Below are 25,117 nucleotides of genomic sequence, written 5' to 3'. Positions count from 1 at the left end.
AGCCTGACAATAGTCTGATAAGACCTGAATGCGTTCTTCTGCAACAGCTTTCGTTACAAAGAGCTGATAATTAGGTTAGATATTGGTGAGACTCGGGACATTCATGCATAGGGAAAGCAATATCTATATCAATAGCAGCAAAACGCACTTTTCTTTTCGGTAGGATTGGCACCAAATCAAGTTCGCTGGGTTGTTGATGCCTGACCACATCGATGATATCCGAGTGCGTATCAACAAAATCTTCATATTTGCGTAATACATTGTAGTTGGCACCCTTTGACATAGGAATAAACGCCATATCGTTCCTGCCATCATCACTCCTGAGCTGCACTTGAATAACATACCTACATTCCAAATGTTTGGCTGTGAGTTCTCTGACCAACGAAAAGAAAGTTCCAGAGTAGATCTCAACTTCAACGAAAAACATGCGGTTTACATACCAGTATCTACCGTCATCTCTCTTTTCTACATCAACAACTCTTGCAGAATGGAGCATTGAATAGCTCGTCGTTTGCGAGGCCCAGGTCTGTTGAGTACGAGGCAAACTTAGCATGGTATGAGGCGGTGAATATATCCGTTGTAATGGTTCAAATGGATCCCTTGCGGTTCCCGAAACGCATTTGACATGAGTGTGCAACAATTTGCTTGTTTATCGAGAGTGCCAAGGCATTGACCGCACCTGCCAAAAATTCCGAAACAATTGGCCCTTTTGAAACTGTTTGCATCTAATGCGTTCTTATCAATAAAATTCTTATCTACAAAATCTCTCGCTGGTGGTTTAGTTTGAAACACTTTCAAAGTCGTTTTGGATTTCAGTTTGACCATCAACAATAGTACCGTGAGGCGCTGACTAGATCAATAATGCACGAATATAGAAGGAATATCCTCTAAATTGTACAAAACTATCAGGAACTGTGAGAACGCTTTCCAAACAGGCGCTTTGTTCGTGTCCTTGACATATTTTACACAAACTTTCCAGAAGCCCATTGTCATCATAAAACCCCAGCGATCGCTCTATGCAAGGAGCAGACTATAGCTCTACCTGAAGATTGAAGAACTCTAATTTGCTAGGTGGAAACCGGCAGTTTCATCCAAGGTCACAACCCACATCCTGATAACTTTCCAGATAAGAATAGACTCAAGACCACAAGATCTCGAAATCTTTTCCTCTCAAATCTTCACGACTACAGTTGGGTGCTTTAAGGTTACATTCCGCTTACGACGAAAGCTCCCCAACTATAGTCAAACACCAGGTGCTAAATATCGAGTAAACCGAGAGAAATGTCACAACTACAACATTCAAGATCAGACGCCTCTCTCAACAAAAGAAAGATGTCATACTCCTCCTCAGCACCCGACTTGACTAACTACGACGACGACATGGACGTATCTACATCCACCACATCTTCATATCAAAACAGATCACCTAGCAAACGAATCCAATCCGACACCCACAACCCGATAATGAATGAGCTCACCCACGTATTCCAAGTAGCCCAGCAACAGTCCAACCAGATGAACGTGCTCAACGAACTTACCGAACGACTAGGTGGAATCGTAATAGATACCAAACCGGCTTCGTCTAAATCCATCTTCCAGGCTATATCCATCCAGAATAGCACCACCGTTAATGATAGTATGATGGTAGATGTAGCAGCACAGAGATTCGAACAGGCGTGTTTGGCATTCCAAGCTGGGAAAAGTCATTCTCAAGTCAACTTGTATAATGAGGCCGTGCCGAGGTTTGAGAAGAGCAGGCTTGATAAATATCCGTTTAGTGCTTCAGCTTCAAACCTTATGATTGTTAAACCGATGGCTGTCGCCTATTGGGTTGGGCTTGAGAACTTGCCGTCACCAGCTGAGAGTGTTTGTCCCCAAATGATGGATGTCTGTTAACCGTATGATAGTAAACCAAGTCTTTAGGTATCTAGAGGTGTTAAAACTGCCTGCTAAATTCGTAAGAAACCATATCACATAAACCCCGTAAATAAAAATGTGTCCAGAAATGCTTTGAAAGGGTTTTTGTTGTTGATGTGATGGAATATATTTAACTATGAGACATTGTGTGGGTGTTTTAGTGTCGTGAAAGTGTACAGTATGGTACAAGAATGATTGGCCTCCATAGAAACAACTAGGCATTGGCGAGTACGGCCTTATTCAAACTTGAATTGTTCTTCCAAGAGAGATACGAGTTCCAGCCCGTAGATACTACACTGACTGCCATAGAACGATACAATGGCGGCACGACGTAAAAGTTGAACTAGTGAAATTAACGTGTTTAGCTTAACCATGTCTGTAACGCGTACGACACCAGAGCACCACAAGAATTTACCGCTTGGAAAGCAGGCCAAGTCTGCCAGTTTGCAAGTAGAGCATCCTTGTAACCAAACTTTAGCTTGCTTTTGATTTCTTCGAATGATCGTTGCTCCAAGATGCCCGTTCCGGTAAAAAAGACAGCAATGAATGGAGGAGCAAATAGAAGCTGATCGGCAGCGACACGAGTTAAGGTGGCTGTTGACAATATGTGTTTAGGTTCAGAGTGGCAAAAATCCTAACATCTTAAACTGACAGGTCATATACCTTGAATGGCACTCTGAATGTGACTAGTTCTAGCAAACAAATATCGATACCAAACGGCAACGGCAGGTCCCTACATGATCAACTTGTCGTACTGAGCTTCCCAACCCAAAAAGACGCGAACTTAGATACATGAGATCTTACAGCAATAACAGAACCGTAAAAGGTCATTCTGGCCGTACGACCGAAATCATGTTTACTTTGATGCTCTACTAGATGTTGAGCAACTACGTCACCGAGAGCAAAGAAGCCACCTAGTTTTGCAAGTTGTTGAGTGTGGTGATTTTGACAATTTGATCGGCATGACACGCTACAGACCAGTAGTTAAAGATTGCACCAGGATGGGGTATTTGTTCAAGATCAAATCGTACTGCTTCATAAACCTGGCCATAGCTCTGTACTTGATTCTGTCTCTCTGATTGTAAAGTTTGGATGTCGAAAGTTTCGATGAACTTTAGTTTTACTCCACCACGTGAAGGTGTGATTTACGTGAATTTCTGGCTTTGGATTTGATTCTGCTTCTCGTTATACGCGTGGCGAAATTGTTGGAGTCGTCCAATTGAGACTGTTCCTCGATTCGCCAAGTCACTTACAGGACCCAACCATTTTCACGTGAATGATAGCAATTATGATAACGGCGCATCTTTATGATGGGTTTCACCAAGTTTCATCACGTTAGTTCGTCTTGAAGCTTCATCTGTCATCGCCAGATCAAAATCATCATCGCAGAGCACTTTAGCCAAATTACGAGGCGAGTAGAGGAAGAACTATTATTGTAAAAATGGAAGAAGCTTTGGATCTACGTAATTATAACGATGACGACGCCGCTCGTATGTTATCATTGCCTGTTCATTCGCAATCACGTACAGCGACCTGACTTTGCTTCTACTTTTAGCACAAGAACCACCCAATGACGATCTCGCTATGGAAGGCAAATGATTACATCCATTTCCAAGCATTATCAATGCCTTAACTTTTGTCCTTTTCCACGTTATAGAGCTTCTGCATCACAATTTACAGAAACATCATTCCCAAATGAAACATTCCAGCGAAGCAGATGGACAAGCTTCAGACGACTTGTTTGATCAATACTATTCTGCATCTGCTGTGAAATTGGGCAAACGGGGACTAGACAATTGCGATCGTCATGATGACAATGAGGAGCAACAAGCTACTGTTGAAAGTCGCAGTAAACGTGTCAGAACATCCAGTCACCCAGATCAACCCACTCCACCATTGTCTACAAGTGGCGATGATATAATAGATCGAAATAATGAAACTCGGGAACTCGCTGATGATGATTTGGAATCGACTATACGAAACGAAACACATCATATGAACGTAGATGATAGACAGGAGGAGTTACCGACTGCATCGAGACCAAGACTACAGTTCAATGATGATGATATGCAGGAGGAGCTACCAACTGCATCGAAACCTAGACTTCAGTTTACCGATGATGATGAAGAGGATGATGTAAAGATGCAAGTACAGTTCGATCAGAAGATACCGAAACAAGGAGCATTGATACACAATAGCAGCAGACTACAATATCATGAAGACGAAGATGAAGAGCCCATACCTCGGCGTCAGAATATAAGAAGTATAGTGCCAGAAGATGAACCACCAGACTTTGATATGGACGGATTCAATGAAGAAGATCTCGACGAACCTGCTCCTCCTCCTCCTCCAAAACGCCCACGGGTCATCCAAGAGGAATATGACGATGAGCTACTCGGTATCCCCGATGAACCAACTGCTCAAAAACCTGCAGCACTACAACGACTCCCAACCAGACTCACGAAATCAAAATATAAACCAAAGACAACTACACTACCTGTCGCTTCTACAAAGTCGAATACTATTAATACGATATTACGTAAAGACTATACATATTTACCAGCTAATATTGTATCATATGTGGGTGGTAACGCTACATCAGGACGACGATTATACTTTCCACGAAAGACGATGTCTGAAGCCTTGGCGTATTCGACCACAACAACTACTACAGCACACAATGTTGGTCCTAGTAAAACAGGCGGTCGTGTGGGACCATTACTGTCATCCAATATATATCGTCTTATGGATGAGATTGAGGCAGAACAAAAGGCTCAAGCTTTGGAAGAATCGTTGCAACTGCCTGTGGTTGTAAAGAAGCCTCCACTCAAACCGGATGCGGGAACGTTGTGGGTGGATAAGTATGCACCAAAGAAGTATATAGACCTTGTTGGTGACGAGGTAAGCACTATTGCAAAGACAATACACTGTTTCAATAGGGCCTATTTTGTGGATTCTCATCATCCGTGTTTTCAAATTAGCGTGCTAATCGAGAAGTGTTGATGTGGGTCAAGGATTGGGAGTTTTGTGTGTTTGGTAAACCTGTACGAAATCGAGATGCAGCAAAGGATGGCAACAAGTTTGGTGGACGCTCTGCTGCTCAGTTTCAAAAGTTTGAGGAAGTGAGTGCTTTGTGCTGAAGTCAGACGTTTATCAAATGCTTTAAGAATATCTATTCTTACTTTTGCCATAGCCTCCAGATCGACTCAAACGACCACGTAAAAAGGTACTGGGTCTTCGCGCTTGCGTATCGTTTGCATGGTTAAACAACTTCTCCCCGCTGATAGATTTTGCTGTTATCGGGACCTCCTGGTCTAGGCAAAACCACATTGGCTCATGTGGTTGCAGAGCATTGTGGGTATCGATGTGTGGAGATCAATGCCAGGTAAAATAGAAGATACATTTCTTCTCGAATATGGAGACTTCTGTGCTTCTTCGAAGATCCGAGAAGGTGCTCACGATCTATATAATAGTGATACTCGAACTGAAGGTGCTTTGAGAAATAAACTGCTACATTCGATTGACTCACAATCTGTTATGGGAGACCGCAGACCTAATTTGGTTGTTATTGATGAGATTGATGGAGCTAGTCAAGCTAGTGCTGGCGATGCGGTACGTTGTTATTGCATTTGACTCTTTTTTTTGTCCATGTCATAGAGTCAGAAGGCATAACATCGATATTAAATTAGACTTTCATGTCGTTCCTGACTGATCTGGTTACTTCGACGGAAGGTCCCAAAAAGCAAGGTACCCGCAGCTGTAAACGAAATTTGGTTGGGTTTTCTGTCGTTGATCAAATTTTCGTCTTAGCATTCAAGAAGAAGAAGAGTGCGAAGCCCTGGGTACTGCAGCGACCAATAATTTGTATCTGCAATGATATGTACGCGGAATAGGGGTTAGAATCAGTCCATTTTTGCAGTTTGTTGACGCTAGAATTTGCTAGGTTTTCGGCAGTCTTGAGACCATTACGAATGATTGCTCATATGGTTATGCTACCTGTACCACCAGTCAAACCCATCGCACGTCGATTGACAGATATCTGTCGGTGGGAAATCATCAAGATTGATACACGAGCCCTGAATTTACTCGTTGATACATCAGAAGGAGATATTAGATCATGTCTTCATACTCTACAATTCTTGCAATATCAAAAACTAGCTCAGCAAGAACAACATAACAAAGACAAGATTACTGTTATGGATATTCAAGGATTAGATGTCGGTCATAAAGATATTCGGAAGGGACTCTTCCAAGTCTGGGATGAAGTCTTTTGCAAGAATGTTGGTAAACAAAAGCTTGGAGGAGGACGTTCTAAAACTACTGGGCATGATTTGGGAATGACAATGAGGGAAGAAGGAGTTGGTGCTGAGGGTGTGTCGAATACTGCCAGTAAGTCACGCATTGTTTTGTAAATTAGGAGGGCCTTTTCGCTGACTCTGTTAATGTGCATTAGATTTGATTGACAGTCAGCAGACACATCATCTCATCGCAAATATTCGGTCTAACGGCGATTATGACAAGATAATGGAGGGTAAATAAAATCATTTCATTTTCAAGTTCAAAAGCAGCGTGCAGAGTTGCTGACTATTTCCTTCACACAATTTTAGGAATCTTTGAGAATTATTTACGAACACGTATTCTCGATACCACATCATCAGCAGATACTGTTGGAGCTCCGCGATCCAAGATTGAAGAAGCTCTCGAATGGATGTCCTTTTACGATACAATGGAGCACCGTGTTAATAGAAGGCAACAATGGGAATTATCTGCATATCTACCGTATCCAGCTGTGATGTTTCATCGACTGTTTGCAAATGCACGAGGATTGGAACTCACGTTTCCCAAACGTGATTATGATGTGAGTTACTATGAGAAAGTGTTGAATGGCTATGGTCGAGGCTATGGTTTGGTTTTTGCTAACACTCGCTTTGATATAGAACTATATCGCACGCAGAACCCATACAGACATTATCAGAGCGTTTGAAGGTGCTCTACCTCCAAATTTTAGACAAATGTGGCACTCTACACATGATATTGCACTATTGCTGCGACCAATGCTCACGTCCATCTTAAATATTGGTGACAAGAATGGTATTCCTCGTGTGGCTGATATTTGTGCTTCATTTGGGTTGAGGTTTGCTGCCGAGAAACTGGATGATCATGGTGGTCTCGTGAATCGATTGGAACCGTAAGTTTGTCATAATCTCGAAAGAAGTTGCATTTTTGGTGTGTTGCTAAATATGGGCTACCTTTTGTTTTTAGGCCTATAGACATTTTGGCTTTACCCTCACATGACTCACAAAGAGCTGTTGCTAATGACTCTAGCAAACGATTGCTAACTGGATCTTCGGCTATGCGTACCCTTGCAAATATTGAGGTAGTGGCTTTTGGCAAACATCCTTAAAATTTCCTGAATAATTTTTGTTTCCCCCATCACTTAGATTGAAAAGGCACTTGTGAGGTTACGAGCTCCTCAACCTGGATTCTCTCCTCAAGCGGGCTTGCCACCTGTGCTTCCAAAGACATATTCCAGGCAGAGGAAGGAAGCCACTTTGGCTGCTGCCGCAGCTATTGCGCCGGTAAGTAACGAGCTTGGGTTGGTTCAAATCGGAAATTCTTCAGTACATTGAACGGCTTTTTTTGGTCGTTTGGCAGACCACAGACTTTTTCGGTCGTGTACTTATCTCGTTACCAATGGATCGTAAGTTGGCAGAGTTCTTTAGAATAACAACAATATCAAGTTCTAATTCTCATCATTCATATAGTGGACAACATGATGGATGATGCACCTATGGAAGTGATGAAAGTTCGATTCAGATATAATGAGGGTGTCTCGAATGCTGTACGTAAAGTGGTGAAGGTCAGGGACTTTCATTGAAGTAGATATGTTTATTGAATAAAGATACGTGGAGATCATTATTGTACCAATGCAGCCTGGTTTATTCGATATTTGCAATTATATCGTGGTTTAAGGGAGTTCTGGAAAAATTAAAAGTGTAGTGACTCCCAGATACATTCCGATACATATGAAGCCTATGTTGGACCTGTATTTGCGTCACCTAGACCTCCAACCAATGCCGACCGCAACAGAACTCACAAAAGCACGCAAACTCGGGCAACCGAAAGGGAGGGGTTTGCAGCATACATGAAGTCAAGATAAAATGAATTTATTGACAAGTAAGCATCTGCTTGAATACACCGACTGGGGAAGAAACTTTCGAGCTGCTGGCAGCAGTGATAGCAAAACTCACTCATACTGTTAAAAGACGATTGGCATAGTCGTTTCTCATGGTCTATACATCAGCGCCCATCAAGAACAGGATTTGTTCCTTCTTCCCTTGCTTGAAAGCAGAGAATCAAAGTCGCAAAAACTCGCTTGATGCTGGAACGGATTCAATAGAATCGGCTGGTCGTCCTTCGGTTGTTGGTACGAGCTTGGCTATTGGTTCTGTCGGAATACATATTGAGGGAACCACTCGCAGAGAATCCATCGGCATAGCTTGTAGAGAAATGGTTGTTGTGACAGAAGAGGTGAACACAGATGTGTAGATATTCATAATTCGCAATAATAATGCTTGCGCAGGTCGAATGCTCTTACTGCAAATCTTGAACATCTATACTCTTGTTTGTCTATACATATAATGTTTTACTCTACAAGATAAATATAATTACAAAGTGTCCCTTCAATCTTCTGCCCACTCTGATCCAGCAGATGCGTTTTCTTCTTCTTCTCCTTCAGTGTCATCGTCATCACGACCAGTGGTATCTTCTTGTACGGACACATCCAAAGGTTGATGAGTTTGTCCGTCGTTTTCCTCACTATTATAGTTCCTTCCAAAGTCCCACAACTCTTTAACATTACGAGCATATTGCTCTGGTGCAGCACGTTTAGCAGCTTCGAGTTCTGTTGCGATTCTCTTGCATAAGCCTTGCACGGGGACGTTTGACGTATCGTTCAAGTGACGGACACTAACATCGACCTGAACACAAGTATAGTATAAGCTACGAGTAGGACACCAGTACACTTAAACAAATAAACTTTACCAATGAAGCGACAAATGAGATTGATGGTATTGAATACGTGTCCATCCTCCATCGTATTGGTATATCGTCTGAAAAGACAATTGCGAGAGCTCGTCCGAGAACTTGAGAAGAAAACCTCTGCATTGAGAAAACCAGAGGAATGTTGGTTATGCATCGCACTCAGACAGCTTTTTTTAGCAACAAGAAAAATATGTGTCCAAATTTTGCACTCACTTGGTCGTCTGAATGATGCAGATGTCTATCATTTACCACAAGTTGCCTACAGGTCTCCTCCAGAGAATGGCCAGCGGGTAAGTTGACAATCTCGGCGATATTGGCGTGAACAAACTTTCGAAGAAAGTGTCTATAGCCTTTGACATGTTGCTTCACCTGAGGAATCCACGGGAAAAGATCATAGGAATGAGGAAATGACTTTTTCTGATAACGACTTATTCATTAAACTCACAGTAGAAAGAGAAAAGAGCTTCTTGTATTGTTGTCTGTTCCCAAACGCTTCAAGCGAAGCTTCTTCATACGTGACAATGTCCTGGAGATAAGATTTTATTCAAGATGAGCGTCAGGGGGCCGGAATCAATGATGCTATTCGAGATGCTTCCCATAGAGCATATCTATAATCAAATCACTCACCGTCTCTAAATAATAACCATGTGTAGCCATTTGTTTCCACAATGCTTCTCGCCACTTCAAACTTTCAGTGTTTGTTCTAGTCAAAGTCACGCTTCTTGGCGATTGTTGTATTGCGTCCGATTCGATGTAGTGATCAGTAATCTCATCGGAAGTTTCCATGCGTTGACGTCGCTTCCTCTTCCTCTTGCCAGGACGTTCTGTCAATGAAAATGGTGATTCTTCTCTTTTAATCATTGCATGCTGAGGTATATTGGGTCCTTGTTGTCGTTCTTCTTCTTGTTGTTGCTGCTGTCGCTCTTGTTGCAGTAGTTGTTGTTCCTTCAGTTGTTGAATTTGCTGCTCATCCATAAAGAGTGGACCATTTTCAGATATTGCAGTCTGCAATGAATGGACTCGACGTCTCAGATCGTCTATTTGCTTGAACCTTTGATGGGATGGTTAAAAAGAAGGAAGTTGTGACCTGTCACCCAGCAGTCACTTACGAATTGTTTGCATACAGATCGACTTTGGTAGATAGGAGGTTCAACGCATTAAGTAATGGATCGTCGGGATCCTTCTTGTTGGTTGTTGTTGTTTCGACTAGTTCGGTGCTTGTATCCGTTGTTGAGGGTGTTGATGTGATTTGTGCCTCAGGCTCTTCAGCACTAACAAGAGTCTAAAGGAACGAGACGAATTAGTGATTTTTATATCAATTCACTTGGTTGAATTAATAAAACGACTTGTTTTTTGCTCACATCTGTCTGAGTTCCTGTAGTCGATAACTTCAGTTTTTTCAACCAGCGTCGACCAAGAGCAGGTTTAGACGATGAGGAAGGCTTGCTATCTGTTTCAGATGTTTCAATCCTATCCTCTGCCGTCAACATTGTAAAATTCAAATTTTCTCAAGAGCCGTACACCCACAACCAGCAACACAGCAACCTCGAAATATGCTACAGTGCTTTCGTCGACGATGCTAGTTTCTATATTTTTAAAGCTTTTTATACAAGATATGCTAGAATTCCTCCGTCCTCCTACGTCCTATCTCCTTATTCACCAAAGCTATCAAAGACTACCCTACAAGTCCAGCACCAAGTCAAGCCGATTCAACACTTATATGCTTTCTACTTCTCGTTGCCCGATGATGGAAGGTCGTCTGCAGCTGCTCGTAAGACGCTCCAAAGTCAAACAACCAGTGCATTGCCTGATTGAACTGTTCAGGATTGGAAACCTGGTAGTTCTCAAGCTCCGTTTTAGCTGTTTGGTAACGTTCTTGGGCTTCATTGTCCTCGATGTCTTTCGAATCTGGCTTCTCCATACAAAAGTCGAGCTAACAAACCAATGGGAACCATATACAGTTAGTATGTCAATTTTCGTGCTAAAGTCAGTATTTCAAGTTTCGTGCTAAAGGTGGTTGGAACCATCGAAAGCAGAGCTTACCACACCAATCACAAAAGAAACAACGGCGAGGCCGTAACTTGTCATATTCCAAGAAGTTGCAAGTCCACCCACACCACGGAAAAGAAGAGACAGCGCTCGTTCAAGGACTGGAGACTGATACTTCTACAGAATAAATTGTTTGTTATAATCACTTTGTTCGTTTTCGTTTGTCGCTCTCTCGCACTCTTTTTCTTGGCATACCTTTCCGTCATCGTCGAGATGAAATCGATTTGCTCTCAATTGTTTGCACACCAACTCCAAGGAGCCCTTGAGAGCTATTCCCAAAATCTGACGGAAGTTGTCTATTACAAAACGGGCAATATGTGTTCGTAATTTGATGATCGTCTTTTCGAGCTATTGCACGAAGAGAGAAGAAGGATGGTTTAGTTTGAAATCCAAGCCTTTTGTGAACTTTCTCCACGTCAAAACTCTGCGATATTCTTACATTTAAAGTCTTGTATGATTTCCAATATCTCTCTGCATTTCCAAACACAGTCACAGAAGCTTGCTCATACAATGTATTTGTGTTTGGGTATAGTTCAGTCTCACAAGCCAGCTTCAGCAAGGCATCTGAGAAGCATAGATAATTTGACGGGTCGGGGGTAACTGAGTCCTGATCGTCATGGATGAGATGTTTATCTTCATTCTCGTCAACCAACGTTGGTTCATCATCGTCGATTATTATCGTGGTGATTTGTTTTGGTGATATCTCGATAGTATCGTACACATCATCGTCTGAAGCACTGCTCGAAGACTCTTCATCTCGTATAGGAGCAAAAGCTACACATATACGATTCAGCTTTGCCTCCCTACAGAGAACCGTTCAGTGTAAGTAAGTTGATTGGAAGCACTCTGAGAATGTCACTCTACATGTCTGAACACCACTGGCCCACTTCCTTTTGCATGCCTTTGACTCTCTTTAAGCTTTCAAGTAGCTTGTCGTTGTCCTGGTTTCTGGGGATGTTGATCTTGCGCTATAGCGACGTGTAGAAGAAGATAACTCGGACATCAGAAATATATGAATACTTTAAATTAAATACGAGGAATGGAAATTTAGTATGATCCTACCCGGTCTCTATTGGTATTGAATTTGTTCGATCGAGTCGGTGATGGAGTAAGAGCTCCTGGCAACCTGGCATCGGGTGTGGCAAATGGTGGAGTACGTTCTACTATACGCACTGTCTGCACGTCGTCATCATCGTCATCCAGCTGGTGCTTGCTCTCGTTCATTTTGCTTTGCAAGATATTTCTTGTTTGGAGTCGATGATGTTAACAACTGAAGGTAACTAAGGGTAACTGTCAGTATGGACAGACTGAATTTTTCTATTCGGCTTATTTTTAGTCTCTACCGTTCTGATACGTTTGACATCCGTCAATTCACAACGTTTTGTCACCAAACATGCACAATGTAAACAATGAACGGTTAAAAGTTTCAAATGAAGAGAATTAACAATTCGTTCCTCCGTTTATACCATTAGACACGAAATTGTTGACAGATGTATCGTCCAAATGTGACTACAATCTTCGCTGATCAAGAAATGGACTCAATTGAAGAGATCGCCTCCTGGCGAGGGAAATAAGAGCTGAAATCACGCTGAATGTCTCTTTATAAGCGCTTCGAAACTTCGGACAGAAGGACGAGGAGCGACCGTGTAAGTGAACTTGGTGTTATGTGCAGAATGAACATTAATCCACGGGGTTTCTTATTTCTTACCACCCTGTCTATGCGTCAAGAACTCATGACAGGCTGTCCAATGCAGTCGCCTACGATAAAAAGTCTAATTGAATTCCATATGACTACGGTGGTATTGCGTATTAAGTGTGGCGGCCATGTCAAAGTCATTTCACACAAGTGATAGTGTCGATTTTCCATCAGGACCGGTATACGTCAGGCTGTTCTCATAGCAGTAAATCATCTAAATCTATCGAGTGTCTAGCCAAAAGCACGTTGTAAGACTCGAAACAGGCACCTTTCTTCTATGTTTCAAACAGTTGACATTTTTTACAATATTCAAGCAAAACACGAATCACGATGGCAAAACCTCATTTTCCTGTGTTAAATTTAGAGACACAATGTCGGAGCCGCCGCCTTGCTACCGTCGTCCAAGCGAACTGAGTGACGACACTCTACCTCCGTTCAGTCCATCACATGCATCGCTATCACGCCGTTGGATTTTACGACAAGATTCCGCCGCTGATTCATCATCAGAGCCAGCACCAAGCTACCATCCACCGCTAGCAACTGATCTAGTTGCAGATCGAGTGCCATCTGTGACAAAACCCAGTGCACATGTCAACTGGTCGGCTGAACCAGATTTGATTGAAGAGAATCCTCCTATTCCTGTGGGGTTTATATCTCTACGCGTTAAAACAGGTGATTTTGAAAAGGCAGGTAGTGGTGGTGGTGGGTCTGGAGCTAGTGCTTGGGATGTAGAAGATGACAATTCTGAGGATCCAAACACCTTGAAACCAACCATGGGATGGCTGTCAGGCGCCAATCAATGTATTGGGCTGATGGTTGGATCGGGCATCTTTGCAACGTAAGTACACTTTTAGTACTTTGAGACCTTTCAACATTATGGATTTGGTGGGTGTTTTAATAGTTTATTTACGATTTCAGCCTCGTCGTAGACCAGGAAAAGTAGTTCGATATACTGGAAGCCCTGCTATGGCTCTCGTCGTCTGGGCGTTTGGTGGCATAGTTAGCCTGTTTGGAGCTATGTACGAACAGTTGTCTTTTACTTGCAAGCTGAATAATACAGAGAATAGATTTAACTTCATACTCTAGGTTGTATATTGAACTCGGTTGCATGCTTCCACAATCAGGTGGTGAACAAGCGTATCTGGATGTTCAATACAGGAAGCCAAGAGCTTTGGTGTCTTTCATTTTCTGGTATATGCGTCAATTTATCCTTCCCAATTTTAGCAAGTTGAGTCAAATACTTTCCAATCACATCAGTTGGGGCATGATCTTACTGAATCGACCTGGTGGAGAATCTCTTGACTGTATGATGTTTGGTCAATACTTGCTGTTCCCAGCCTACGGTTCCATGGAACTTGTTCCTCGATTGCTAAAATTGGCATTGGCTATCACTGTTATTACAATTATCACCGTTTTGAATATCCTTTCAGCAAAATGGGCTATTCGAATTCACGATTGTTTGACTTTTGTCAAGGTATTGCTGAGATTCGGTTTTGTCTCTCGAAGGCTTGTAATTCTCATTTTGTAATTCCTGATAGATTGGAATGTTGTTGGCTGTAATATTTGCCGGTATTGTTGTCGCTACTGGATTGACCTCAGTTCCAGTAGCTAAAGATAATTGGGAAAGGTTTTTCACTCCTGGTGACTTCATAACGCCCCAGTCTCTTGCTCTTGCACTCTTCAAAACTCTTTGGACATTTGATGGCTGTACATCCGTTCGTTCATCCAGCATTGTAGCTGAATGCATGCTAACGTAACTCGTCACGCAGGGAACAATCTCAACTATTCATTGGGCGAGTTGAAAGATCCAGTCAAGAATCTGCCCAGAGCTACAACTTTTGGAGTGTCAATGGTAGTCATTCTCTACATGTGTAAGGGCTTTCGAAATTTCGGCTGATCGAACGGTTTCATTCTCAATTGACGCACTATGTCATTCTCTAGTTGCAAACACATCGTATTTGCTTGTCTTGCCACAGGCGGACATGATTGCAGCCGAAGAGCTCGTAGGTGGTGTCTTCTTCAAACGCATAGCCGGTAACATGTAAGAGTCAAAGAGTACAAACCTGATGTTCAAAGCAGCGAGACCGTATAATACTAATCTCAACATCAAACTCGTAGTGCTGGGGGTATAGTGTTTCCAATTCTAGTGGCTTTCTCTGCCTTTGGAGGCGTCTGTGCCATGGTAACCTCGTGACCGATTGCAAAGAGGAACTTTGACAGCCAACACCAACATTTTCTTCAGGTGTACTCTGCATCCCGAGTTATACAGGCTGCTGGTGTTGCTGGAGTTCTCCCGTTTTCTCGGTTCTTGAAACGAGTACATCCAGTGACCAAGACACCCGTCAATGCCTTGATATTCAATTGGTTTGTGGTGTGTATTGTATCCTTCAATTTTCGAATATGCTGTCCGTTGGCACTGACGTTTTCGTTGTTAAAATATCGTTAGACTTGTATCATGATCTTAGCTCCACCACCTGGAGCAGCGTACAAGTAATGAGTAGTACACGAGTTTTACCTTTCAATCCAATCCTGACCGGGGATCATATTTGTAGCTTTGTGGTTGATGCTGTCAGCTACCCGACTTGGGTAAACGAAAGCACAGCCGCTTCTTTCATTTGTATTCATCGAAAGACAAGCTTTGAATTTCTCTCACACGTATACTTGTCACATCCACCATGTAGATATTTTATGGTCTTACCGTACTGGGATTGCTAATATTGAGAAAACGCGGAACTTTTCCTCGTCCGTTTAAAGCATCGACCATTATGGCTTATATCTTCCTTGCAGGTAACAAAGTGTTATCTCGAAACAAGTATTGTAACCCCTTCTTTCCGAAATGACGAACTTAACTTGATTCCGTCAACCCCCATAGTGTGCATTTTCTTGGTAAAAACATCAACATTCCTCCAAAATCAACTTGACATACAATTGTTCAAAAAAGAAAACTGACCAGGCTTTCAAATCTTGCAGACCGTCTTTCCTTGGTTGCCAGCAGAAGAGCCGTATCCCTACTGGCTTCCACCATTTCTTGGCGTAATACTGACGTAAGATTATTCCATTTAAGCGTGCAGTAAGTTTGCTGTTCTGATATGCTTTTGTCTGTGATTCCTCTTCAGTCTGTCAGGAGTACCTGTTTGGTGGATGATTCGCAAAAATCTTTCTCCAACTGGACTAGACTTTGAGATGCGTTGAGCATCTGCCCTCGTCATCTCACTCATCGTAACATGTAACTTATAAAAGAGGATATAACATAATCGTTTGAGTGACTCCAGAAACTTCGGACTCCATAAGCAGTAGTGTTTGCGACGATATTTTCATATCGCATTTCGCAAGCCAACCTTAAAGGTATCTAAAAAGCGCAAAGGGAATATTGCTTCTTCGATGGCGGTTCACCTTGAACGATTTTCTGTTCGTCGTCACTTTCAAAGGTTCTTGAGGACAGGAAACTTTCAAATTGAGACAAGGTCTCTGTTTAATCTGACTGAGTTTTTCGTGGCAGATTACAAATATTCGACCAAGAGATCGGTGGAATGTGACGACACTGTTGTCTGATCTCAAAATGGACTCAACTGTGTAAATGGCTCCTCTATGGCACTTTTACAAGGCAAAAGGAGATCAAACCCTCTATTCAACGATGAAAAGCTATTTTCAACAAGAATTTTGAGCGACCGCATAAGCAAAATCGTGTGATAAATTCATTTGTGTCGCGTTGATTGCCACCATATTATGACATATTTGAGCTATCTTCTTACCTGTCAGAACTGGCCAGAGGCCTCTCGAAGCGACATATGGTCGATCTTTTTGTAAGTGAGGGATTTTCGCGCTATCGTGGATCGCGCCTGTCAAAGTCAAACAACCTGTCAAGATAACAGGAGTCAAGGTTGAATCCCCCGTGTCGCATCTCTTGCTCTTATATATCATCACGTCTTCAAAACATTTTATCTATTGAAATCACGGCGCATCACTCTGAAACACCTCTTAAAAACTTGGAACAGGTGTGTGTGCCTACCAGATTAGGTTTGAAACACGTCCTGCGTTTCCAAAACACGTGCACAGCAACCTCTGATACAAATTAATATCAATTTAAAGCTATTTTTTTGATTAGCACTATGTCAGAACTACCGCCCCGCTATCGTCGTCCAAGTGAAATGAGTGATGACACTCTGCCTCCATTCAGCCCAACAAATTCATCCCTGTCACGACGCTGGCTGTTACGACAAGATTCTGCTACGTCTGATGCTTCAGAAGCTCCAAGCTACCATCCAGCATCTCCATCGCATCCAGTTGCAGAGAGAGAGTCCTCGGTCTCGAAACCCAAGGGACATGTCAACTGGTCTGCTGAACCAGATTTGATTGAGGAGCATCCTCCTACTCCTGCTGAATTCATTCCTTTACGAGTTAAAACTGGTGATTTCGAAAAGGCGGGTAGGGGTGGCGGTGATGTTTCGGGAGGTAGTGATTGTGAAGTCGAGAATGACAATGCTGAAGACTCGAACACTTTGAAACCAACTATGGGATGGTTGTCAGGCGCCAATCAATGTATAGGATTGATGGTTGGATCAGGTATCTTTGCAACGTAAGTAGTCTCAGATGAGCGTGCCCCATAATGTAAAACTTGTGCTGATAAATTGCAAATCATCCTTTCAGACCAGGAAAAGTGGTAAAATATGCTGGAAGTCCTGCGATGGCTCTTCTCGTCTGGGCGTTTGGTGGAATGATCAGTTTGTTTGGTGCAATGTAAGCGTTTGCATTTTACTTTGCCTGTTTCTAGAACGAAGCCACTGAGTTTCAATCTATCTTGCTGTTTCCAGGTTATATATTGAGCTTGGTTGCATGCTGCCACAGTCAGGTGGTGAACAAGCATATTTAGATGTCCAATTCAGGAAGCCAAGAGCTTTGGTGTCTTTTCTTTTTTGGTAAATATTCCTCGATGTGTCCAGTCTACAAGGCAAATCAGATGACTCATCTCTTCCTTTTCAACTTTCTCATTAGTTGGTCAATGATCTTTCTGATTCGGCCTGCTGGAGAAGCTCTTGATTCTACCATCTTTGGTCAATATCTACTCTACCCAATTTATGGCTCTGTTGACCTTGTCCCACGATGGCCAAAAGCTGCTTTGGCAGTGAGTTGTATTAGTAGCATCACCATTTTAAATATCTTTTCAGCAAAATGGGCAGTCAGGATGCACGATGTTTTGTGCATGGTAAAGGTAGTGCATTTTGTTGGTGTGGTATTTTTTGTCCTCTGTGCCTTTTGACCATAAACTCTCAAATCATGACTTTCTAGGTTGGAATGCTTTTGGCTGTAGGAATATCAGGTATTGTGGTCGCTACTGGAGTGACTTCAGTTCCTTTAGCCAAAGAGAATTGGCAAAGCTTTTTCAGTACTACTGGTGATTCAATTACACCTGGATCTCTTGCTCTTGCACTCTTCAAAATCTTTTGGGCTTTCGATGGCTGTAAGTAAAGAGAGAAGTGGTTCAATATAGCTGGATCCTGAAAATCTTGATTTTTTGGCATTCTGATCTGAACCCATCTTTTTGACACTAGGGAACAATCTCAACTATTCGTTGGGTGAACTGAAGGATCCAGTAAAGACTCTTCCGAGAGCGACCTCTTTTGGTGTATCAACAGTGGTCATCCTCTATATGCGTGAGTGCCTTGCGAAATTTGAAATAGAAGCGAAAGATCCTGTTAACGTTTATCATGTCGAATCTAGTGGCGAATACGTCGTACCTGCTTGTACTTCCACAGGCTGAAATGATTGCCGCTGAAGAGCTCGTAGCTGGTGTATTCTTCAAACGGATTGCTGGTGACCTGTGAGTTGTCAAGCTGCTCAATATTTATGGCAATAAGATCTTCATTTTCAAAACTCATCTGTACCTCAAAAATCTAGTGCTGGTGGAATAGTCTTTCCCATTTTGGTCGCCTTTTCTGGATTTGGAGCTGTCTGTGCTATGGTAAACGTCGTGACAGATTAGTTTGAAAGGTTGACACTTCCGATAAATCGTAAGTTAAACTGAATGTTGCTTTCTTCAGGTCTATTCTGTATCACGGGTTATACAGGCTGGTGCTGTTGCTGGAATTCTACCCTTTTCTTTCCTCTTCAAACGAGTCCATCCAGTTACGAAAACACCCGTCAATGCCTTGATTTTGAACTGGGTTATGGTATGCCGTTTGACTTCTCGTAGGAGTTTATTCATTCTGTTAACGTTTCTCGTAACATAGGCTTGTATCTTGATCTTGGCACCACCTCCGGGAGCAGCTTACAACTTTTTGGTCGATGCATTAGGCTATCCAACTTGGGTAAGAAGAAGGCCCAACTCACCAGAAATCAAACTTGAATCGTCTAACGTCTTCTTGTCACATCCACTACTTAGGCATTTTATGGTCTTTCGGTAGTTGGTTTGTTAATGTTGAGGAAACGGGGAACGTATTCTCGTCCTTTCAAAGCTTGGACCATCATGGCCTGGATTTTCATTTTAGGTAAAGAGTTGAATATCAAAGAGTCAAAAAAAGAAACGTTCGTTCATACTTCAAAAAAACGATGCTAACTCTGTTCCATCAATCGCTTAGTTTCTATCTTCTTGGTAAAGAAACACCTCAAAATTCAAGTATTCGTTAAGCACTGAAAACTGACTTTCTCAACCCTTTCAAAACGTATAGTGTGTCTTCCCTTGGGTTCCAGCAGTCGAGCCGTACCCATACTGGCTCCCACCCTTCGTTGGTGTGATACTGACGTAAGTCTTGTCATTCCAATTTCAAAACACATTTCACTGCTCCAACATTCATCTCTCCTCTGCTAGTCTGTCGGGTTTACCCGTTTGGTGGTTCGTTCGAAAGAACCTCCCTCCGGCAGGATTGGATTTCGCGATGCATTGATGCATCGCAACCACATCAGCTGATAAAGCCATTGTACATTTCTAAAGAAGGTAAACGAGGAAAGCACAAAAAGAAGTAGAATTGTGATATACATGCACGTAGAGCGAAATTATATTTGGATTCATTTTCATAACATACATTTTTTCAAAAGTTTCCTGCGAGGATTCCTGGTAATATGGCCTTGGCATACACTGATATTGACCTACAATCACGAAAGAGCTTTTGATCAGCTCATATGCGTCTCGTATAAAATGAAATTAACGAGTTCGTACCTGTACACGGTCAACATATCCAAAGTGGACGAGAAACTGTCTGCCAATGCAAATCCTAACGTTGAAGGTATAACTCCTCTCGCATACTCAACCATGTATGTACCAGGTGTCCATTGCACGGCTGTTGCTTCCCATTTGGCATGAAAGACTGTAGTTCCAGGTTTATGAATAGTGGATTCAAAACCACCCTCACTCCATTGTCGAAACTCGCCGGTCAAGATTGTGTCCCATATATCTGCCTTCAAAATTGAGTTCAAATGAGTCATCTTGGTATTGTTGAGCAGGAGAAAAGTTGGTTGAGTTACCCAGTAACGACCAGAGTGGCCAGATGTGTTGATGGCCGTCCTGTTGATAAACGGAACCATAAGCCTTGGCATTTCAAGGCAAACTTTGAAAAATGCGTAGGAGTACCCAAAAATTAGCACGTATTCAGTTAGAGAAGCATGCAGCAACAAGAAAGCTCCCTAACGGAAAGTCAAGATTCAAAAATCCTGATTTAATGCAGCTCAGCAACATAGAAAGCCCACCATCCAAGAGCCAGCAGTAATAAAAACAAAATCCTTGTCAAAGTCAACCTCCAAAATCTTGCCAGGATGTCTGACCCTCAATTCCTCCGTCACATTGGTAAACATTGCTTTCAGATCCTTTGGATGTGCCACTGATTGTTGCAAGACATTAAATTACAAATTATAAAATACAAATGAATCCTCTTACATCTTGCATTGTTTGTAACGAATTCAATCTCTTCAGGTGTAAAGACATATTTCTTGTTAGCAATGTACGATTGCAAGCCGTAGAAGGCTAGCGTCGACAAGGCGAGCCCGAATAAGAGTAGTTTTAGTACATTCAACGACGATGATACCTTAAACCTGTCTCCTATCGGCATGTCTCGTTTGACGATTTTCCGAAGTGCAAAGGATTTCAAAAGAGTGGAAGGAGGTTTTGGACGCAAGTTTAAGAAACGAAGGAAAGAGGAAAACCTCGAATATGGCAACATGTAGTTTTTATATATGAGTGGCTTCTACAGCTTTACATGTGGGTCACATACAAGAGACCAATGACTATTTGTTTGACCTCTTGGTCCTCCTCAACATTTCAACCAAATCCTCGTCACCATCCTCATAATCCAACACCTCGTCTTGCCTCTTCTTGCCATGTGTTGGCATGGGAGCAGAATAATCCACGTTAACTCTTCCTTTTCCTTTCGCCTTCCCTCGCTCCTCACCATCATCTTCATCATTTGTATCATACTCCACATATACTACCTCCTTTCCCACCTCGTCTGCACCAGAATGTGGTGGCTTCTTGTCAAATCGAGTATTTCCATTCGACAAGTTGATGGCGGCTGTTGATAACCCTACTAAGCCATTGCCATTTAAAGTACTATATACTTCCTCCACAAACTCTCTCTGCGCCAACATACTTTTCTGGGCATTCATAAGAACTCCCAGAATCGTATGAGCTCGAGGAGGTCTTTGTGGCGGCAATCGGCCCTGTCGTTCATTTGAACTCATATACATATATTCTTGGTAGATACTTTCCTTGTGGTACCAAAAACCAACCATGGAAGTGAGCCGGTTGAAGGCACGGAAAAATTCCGCACGTACCATCCGATATGCGAATGCCGATTTTGCAATGTCGTTCTCCGAATCCTGAGGATCAACGACTGATATGCTTTCATTCCTATCATTCGTCCACTTCTGGCCTCGTTCGCGACGATTGAAGAGCCAGGCGCCATATTCAACATGGACACCAACTCCAACCTCGCTACTGACCAAGAAGCGACCGTAAAATTCAAAGAATTCAATCAGCAGCGCTCCAAGATTGTCCTCCGCCTTGATGGCTCGGGACGACACCTTTGGATGAAGCTAGACAAGAGAGTAAAGGGAGGGTGGTCAGCGAAATGTTCGATGAATTTTCAGAAATCATAGAATACAAACAGCAAAAAATGCGAAAACGTACGAATTCACATACCTTCAAGAATGCTGCAACCATAGTGATGAGAGCATAACTACCCAATCCGCCCATAAAGGGTTCATTGAGGTTTCTCTGCACCAAGAATTGCTTCAATATCAAGACCAGGGACTTTAAGGCACTGCCAATCTCTGGATCGTTGACAAATTCCTTCACTATTTCTGCACTAGCAAGTCCATTGGTACCATTGAAGGAGACGTCGACACTGAATCTGGTCAATTCGTCAACCACTTTGATAATGGGAACCTAGAAGCGAGAGTGTAATTGAGTACGATTCGGTTTCTGGAAATGATTAAACATGAAATTGAACAAACCTTGGCTTTGGCGACAACTGTAATCTTATTTGTGCCAGAGCGTCTGAGCTCGTCAGCCAACATGTGCAGACAACGTGGAGGGTTCGCATCTCTACACAACACTACCAAGTCCAAGTCACTAAAACACATTGAAGGTTACATTGGTATATATCATTTATAGCAAGCGTGGCAAAACGATGCAGAACATTGACAGGATATGGCACAGGACTGACTAAACTTACCTTGATGGCAGGTACAATTGAGTTTCATATGAGCCAAAAGCATGGACTTCAGCTTTAGGCCAAACCTTGACCACACACTCTCGAATACGTTCTATACATATTCGTCGCATTTCATGTTCTGCTCGTGAGGGTGACATGAATGCTGTAAAATCTTTGATTTCTTCCTTGAGAGCTTCCATAGGATGACGATGATAGACCTTTCCAGGAGGCACCCAAGCTGGAATTGCAACTGGCATCAATGGATCTTCAGACCGAACACTGTTATTATGAGAGCTTCGAGCTGGAGGCGCACTCCTTGATACAGGAATCAGAGGTTTAGCGCGAGGTGTATGGCCATTGCCTACGTGTTGGACGGCCTCGTCTTTGATAAGCCAGGGGTCGCGGCCCAAATCAAATGGTATGAAATCAACGTCTTCGGGACTTTGTTCTGGAAGCGGTGTCACATTTTCATTTGATTCTTGCATTCGACTCTTGCCACGAGATGTTTCATCTTCTCCCATATCTATCACAATTACAGCATCCAGATCGATTGGCTGTGGTTTCTTAAGATCGACTGGTAGTGGTTTCTTGAGATCGATTGGTTGTGGTTTCTTATGATTTGGACCCGAGACTACAGGCTCAGCATCGCCCATGTCATCGTCAGATTCGTAGTCAGAGTCATCACTATCCGAGTCTATGGGCCGGGCAACATTTACAACGTGACCTGCGGTTGCTGTTTGTGTAGGAGTAGGGTGTTCCTGTGTACTTTCCTTGATATTTTGTCGAGCTTCGCTAGCTGCAAACCGAGGAATTGCAGTTCGCGGTATACGTTGGGTTCTCGGACGTTCAAGCGAGTCATCAACGCTTACAGTCGGTTGTGGAGGGCTTCCTTGAGTATGTGTTGATCGAGTCGACAGTCCAGGTGCTGGCGCGAATGGCAAGAATCCTCCATGAGTAGTAGGGCCAATGTGACCTGTTGCTCCTTGTTGTTGCTGTTGCTGTTCTAGAGCTAGAGCCTCTCGCTTTAACCTTCGAGACGTTCTTTTTTGTAATCTAGCTAATCGTTTCCTAGCCCTCTTTGCCAATTCAGCTTCAGAGACTTGTCTGGAAGGCTGTGGTGGTTGTTTGAGCTTTTTCGATGATTGAAGTGATTTTTGTTGCTGCTGTTGTGTTTGTTTCGGTTGCTTCTTTTGCTGTCCCATCACCTGCTTCCTCAGCGCCGCCTTTGATAATCTAGGGGACTGAGGCCCACCACTGCCAAATTGCCTTGCGTCGACACTTCTCCCTTCTGAAGCCATATCTGAGCCTCCCTCGTCATCACTATATTTCCGTTTCCTATCTATGTTGTTGGGCTGAGCAGTAGATTGCCTTGCTGGAGGATGATAGCGGTCATGATCAAAGAGCATTTGCCTTTGATGAGGAGGCGGGTTTTGGATTGGTGGTGGCTGTATAAATGCATCATTATTTAATGACGGAGGAGGTGGCTGCTGGAAGGCAGGATGAAATCCAGGAACTGGTGGAGGAGGATACATATAGGGTTGATTCATCTGAGGCATATGAGGGACTGATGGAGGTTGGAATTGATATCCAGGAGGGGGTGGAAATTGATAGTTATTATACGGAGCAGATGGCGGTGGTGGCAATGATAAATTGTATTCTGGCGGAGGCCTGTTATGGTTGTTGTTATTTGTGTTTGAATACGACATTTTTGAGCAAAAAAACCAGAAGCACTCCTACAAATCGATATAGTAGTGAGATTGTACGGGTCAATGGCACAGAAAACAAATGAATTTTCATATCGTCATCAAAAGATACCCTGATAGGCTGTAATCAAAGTCTCGGGGTTGAAAAGAAATGGTCGAGTAAAACCGATCTTGACGATGAAACAACAAATAATTATAACTTACGACAAAGAAAAAATGAGATTCAAATGTGCCTTGTGAGATGTAGAGGATCTCCTAAACAATAGACGAGGCCGGGGAGGAAAGTTACCTAAACTCAGTTGGGTGTTCGCAAAGATGGAAATGCTTTCCTGGCAGAAGGATGGAAGGGGAAGCTTGTGTAGACGACCAGGGTAGACGAAAAGCTAGAGAATTCACCGGCCACCATATCGCTTCTAATATAACATCGCGATGACTTCATTGGGCTGAACTGCCGTTCTCGGTATCGTTGTTCATAGCTCCAACGCAACAAGGAGGCGTGAGTTCGTAAAAGACGAGTTCCAAATGTCCGAGTCGATTGTATACGTGCTTTCGAGTCGATATTACACGCTCAATTCAGCAGTAAGTAGCAGATTCCATATATACTTTGGAATAAACAGCGAAAAACACGTGGGCACAGGTTACCATGTTTCTACAAAAACCCAGGTATGAAGCAGGGCCTCAATAGACAGAATGTAGATATTAGACAATTTTATTGGTGTTCATCATTCCTTAATATATCATAAGTTTGAATTTCACACTCTTCACACACGTATATTAATGACATACCTTCCGCAACATTAATCAAGAATCTCTTGTTGCTTCTTGATTCCAATTTCAATTATGGTTGTTGGAATTTGCTGGAATTTTGGCTGTCGTAGGGCTGTCGTTGAAGTCAACCTTTGTTGACATTCGACTCAACTGTTTGCAAACGAACCCACAAGACTTCAAAAGGCCGATCAAGTAGATTTTTGAAGTCAGAACTATTGATATCTTCCTGAACTCTGGTAAACTTTCATAAAGTTCAAACGCCAAAGGAAAACAAACGTTCGTGTATCAACCAAGATCGA

The 25,117-nt window shown here is 42.7% G+C and overlaps 5 protein-coding genes across 5 annotated transcripts; 3 read left to right on the top strand and 2 right to left on the bottom strand.

The window, feature by feature from the left end:
* Positions 1–2,131: 2,131 nt before the first annotated feature.
* On the bottom strand, positions 2,132–2,968 carry SmJEL517_g04812 (uncharacterized protein; the record flags this gene model as incomplete). Its single annotated transcript, XM_031170740.1, has 5 exons — positions 2,132–2,260; positions 2,333–2,511; positions 2,581–2,650; positions 2,722–2,831; positions 2,896–2,968. The coding sequence occupies 5 exons, from the start codon at positions 2,966–2,968 to the stop codon at positions 2,132–2,134; spliced, it is 561 nt and encodes a 186-aa protein (XP_031023275.1).
* A 644-nt stretch (positions 2,969–3,612) lies between these two features.
* On the top strand, positions 3,613–7,795 carry SmJEL517_g04811 (uncharacterized protein; the record flags this gene model as incomplete). The annotated part of the gene is made up of 15 exons (XM_031170739.1): positions 3,613–4,818; positions 4,899–5,039; positions 5,111–5,143; positions 5,205–5,302; positions 5,391–5,529; positions 5,607–5,664; positions 5,728–5,797; positions 5,861–6,306; positions 6,371–6,448; positions 6,525–6,775; positions 6,855–7,105; positions 7,180–7,294; positions 7,359–7,496; positions 7,573–7,618; positions 7,683–7,795. 15 exons carry the CDS (start codon positions 3,613–3,615, stop codon positions 7,793–7,795), a joined length of 3,183 nt encoding a protein of 1,060 aa, XP_031023274.1.
* A 5,282-nt stretch (positions 7,796–13,077) lies between these two features.
* Positions 13,078–15,200, top strand: SmJEL517_g04810 (uncharacterized protein; the record flags this gene model as incomplete). Its single annotated transcript, XM_031170738.1, has 10 exons — positions 13,078–13,544; positions 13,636–13,725; positions 13,793–13,897; positions 13,964–14,180; positions 14,245–14,413; positions 14,476–14,577; positions 14,648–14,747; positions 14,825–14,888; positions 14,949–15,077; positions 15,153–15,200. The coding sequence occupies 10 exons, from the start codon at positions 13,078–13,080 to the stop codon at positions 15,198–15,200; spliced, it is 1,491 nt and encodes a 496-aa protein (XP_031023273.1).
* A 1,615-nt stretch (positions 15,201–16,815) lies between these two features.
* Positions 16,816–19,449, top strand: SmJEL517_g04809 (uncharacterized protein; the record flags this gene model as incomplete). The annotated part of the gene is made up of 12 exons (XM_031170737.1): positions 16,816–17,282; positions 17,354–17,443; positions 17,699–17,828; positions 17,993–18,164; positions 18,256–18,357; positions 18,425–18,524; positions 18,602–18,665; positions 18,745–18,873; positions 18,934–19,011; positions 19,086–19,191; positions 19,282–19,295; positions 19,372–19,449. 12 exons carry the CDS (start codon positions 16,816–16,818, stop codon positions 19,447–19,449), a joined length of 1,530 nt encoding a protein of 509 aa, XP_031023285.1.
* Positions 19,450–20,920: 1,471 nt separating this feature from the next.
* On the bottom strand, positions 20,921–24,053 carry SmJEL517_g04808 (uncharacterized protein; the record flags this gene model as incomplete). The annotated part of the gene is made up of 5 exons (XM_031170736.1): positions 20,921–21,352; positions 21,467–21,727; positions 21,834–22,079; positions 22,148–22,265; positions 22,369–24,053. 5 exons carry the CDS (start codon positions 24,051–24,053, stop codon positions 20,921–20,923), a joined length of 2,742 nt encoding a protein of 913 aa, XP_031023286.1.
* Positions 24,054–25,117: the final 1,064 nt, after the last annotated feature.

This window comes from Synchytrium microbalum, assembly GCF_006535985.1.
Source record: "Synchytrium microbalum strain JEL517 chromosome Unknown SmJEL517_scf0036, whole genome shotgun sequence".
Classification (NCBI taxonomy): domain Eukaryota; kingdom Fungi; phylum Chytridiomycota; class Chytridiomycetes; order Synchytriales; family Synchytriaceae; genus Synchytrium; species Synchytrium microbalum.
The sequence above is the reverse complement of the archived record's forward strand: the minus strand, read 5'-3'. Positions and strand labels throughout refer to the sequence as shown.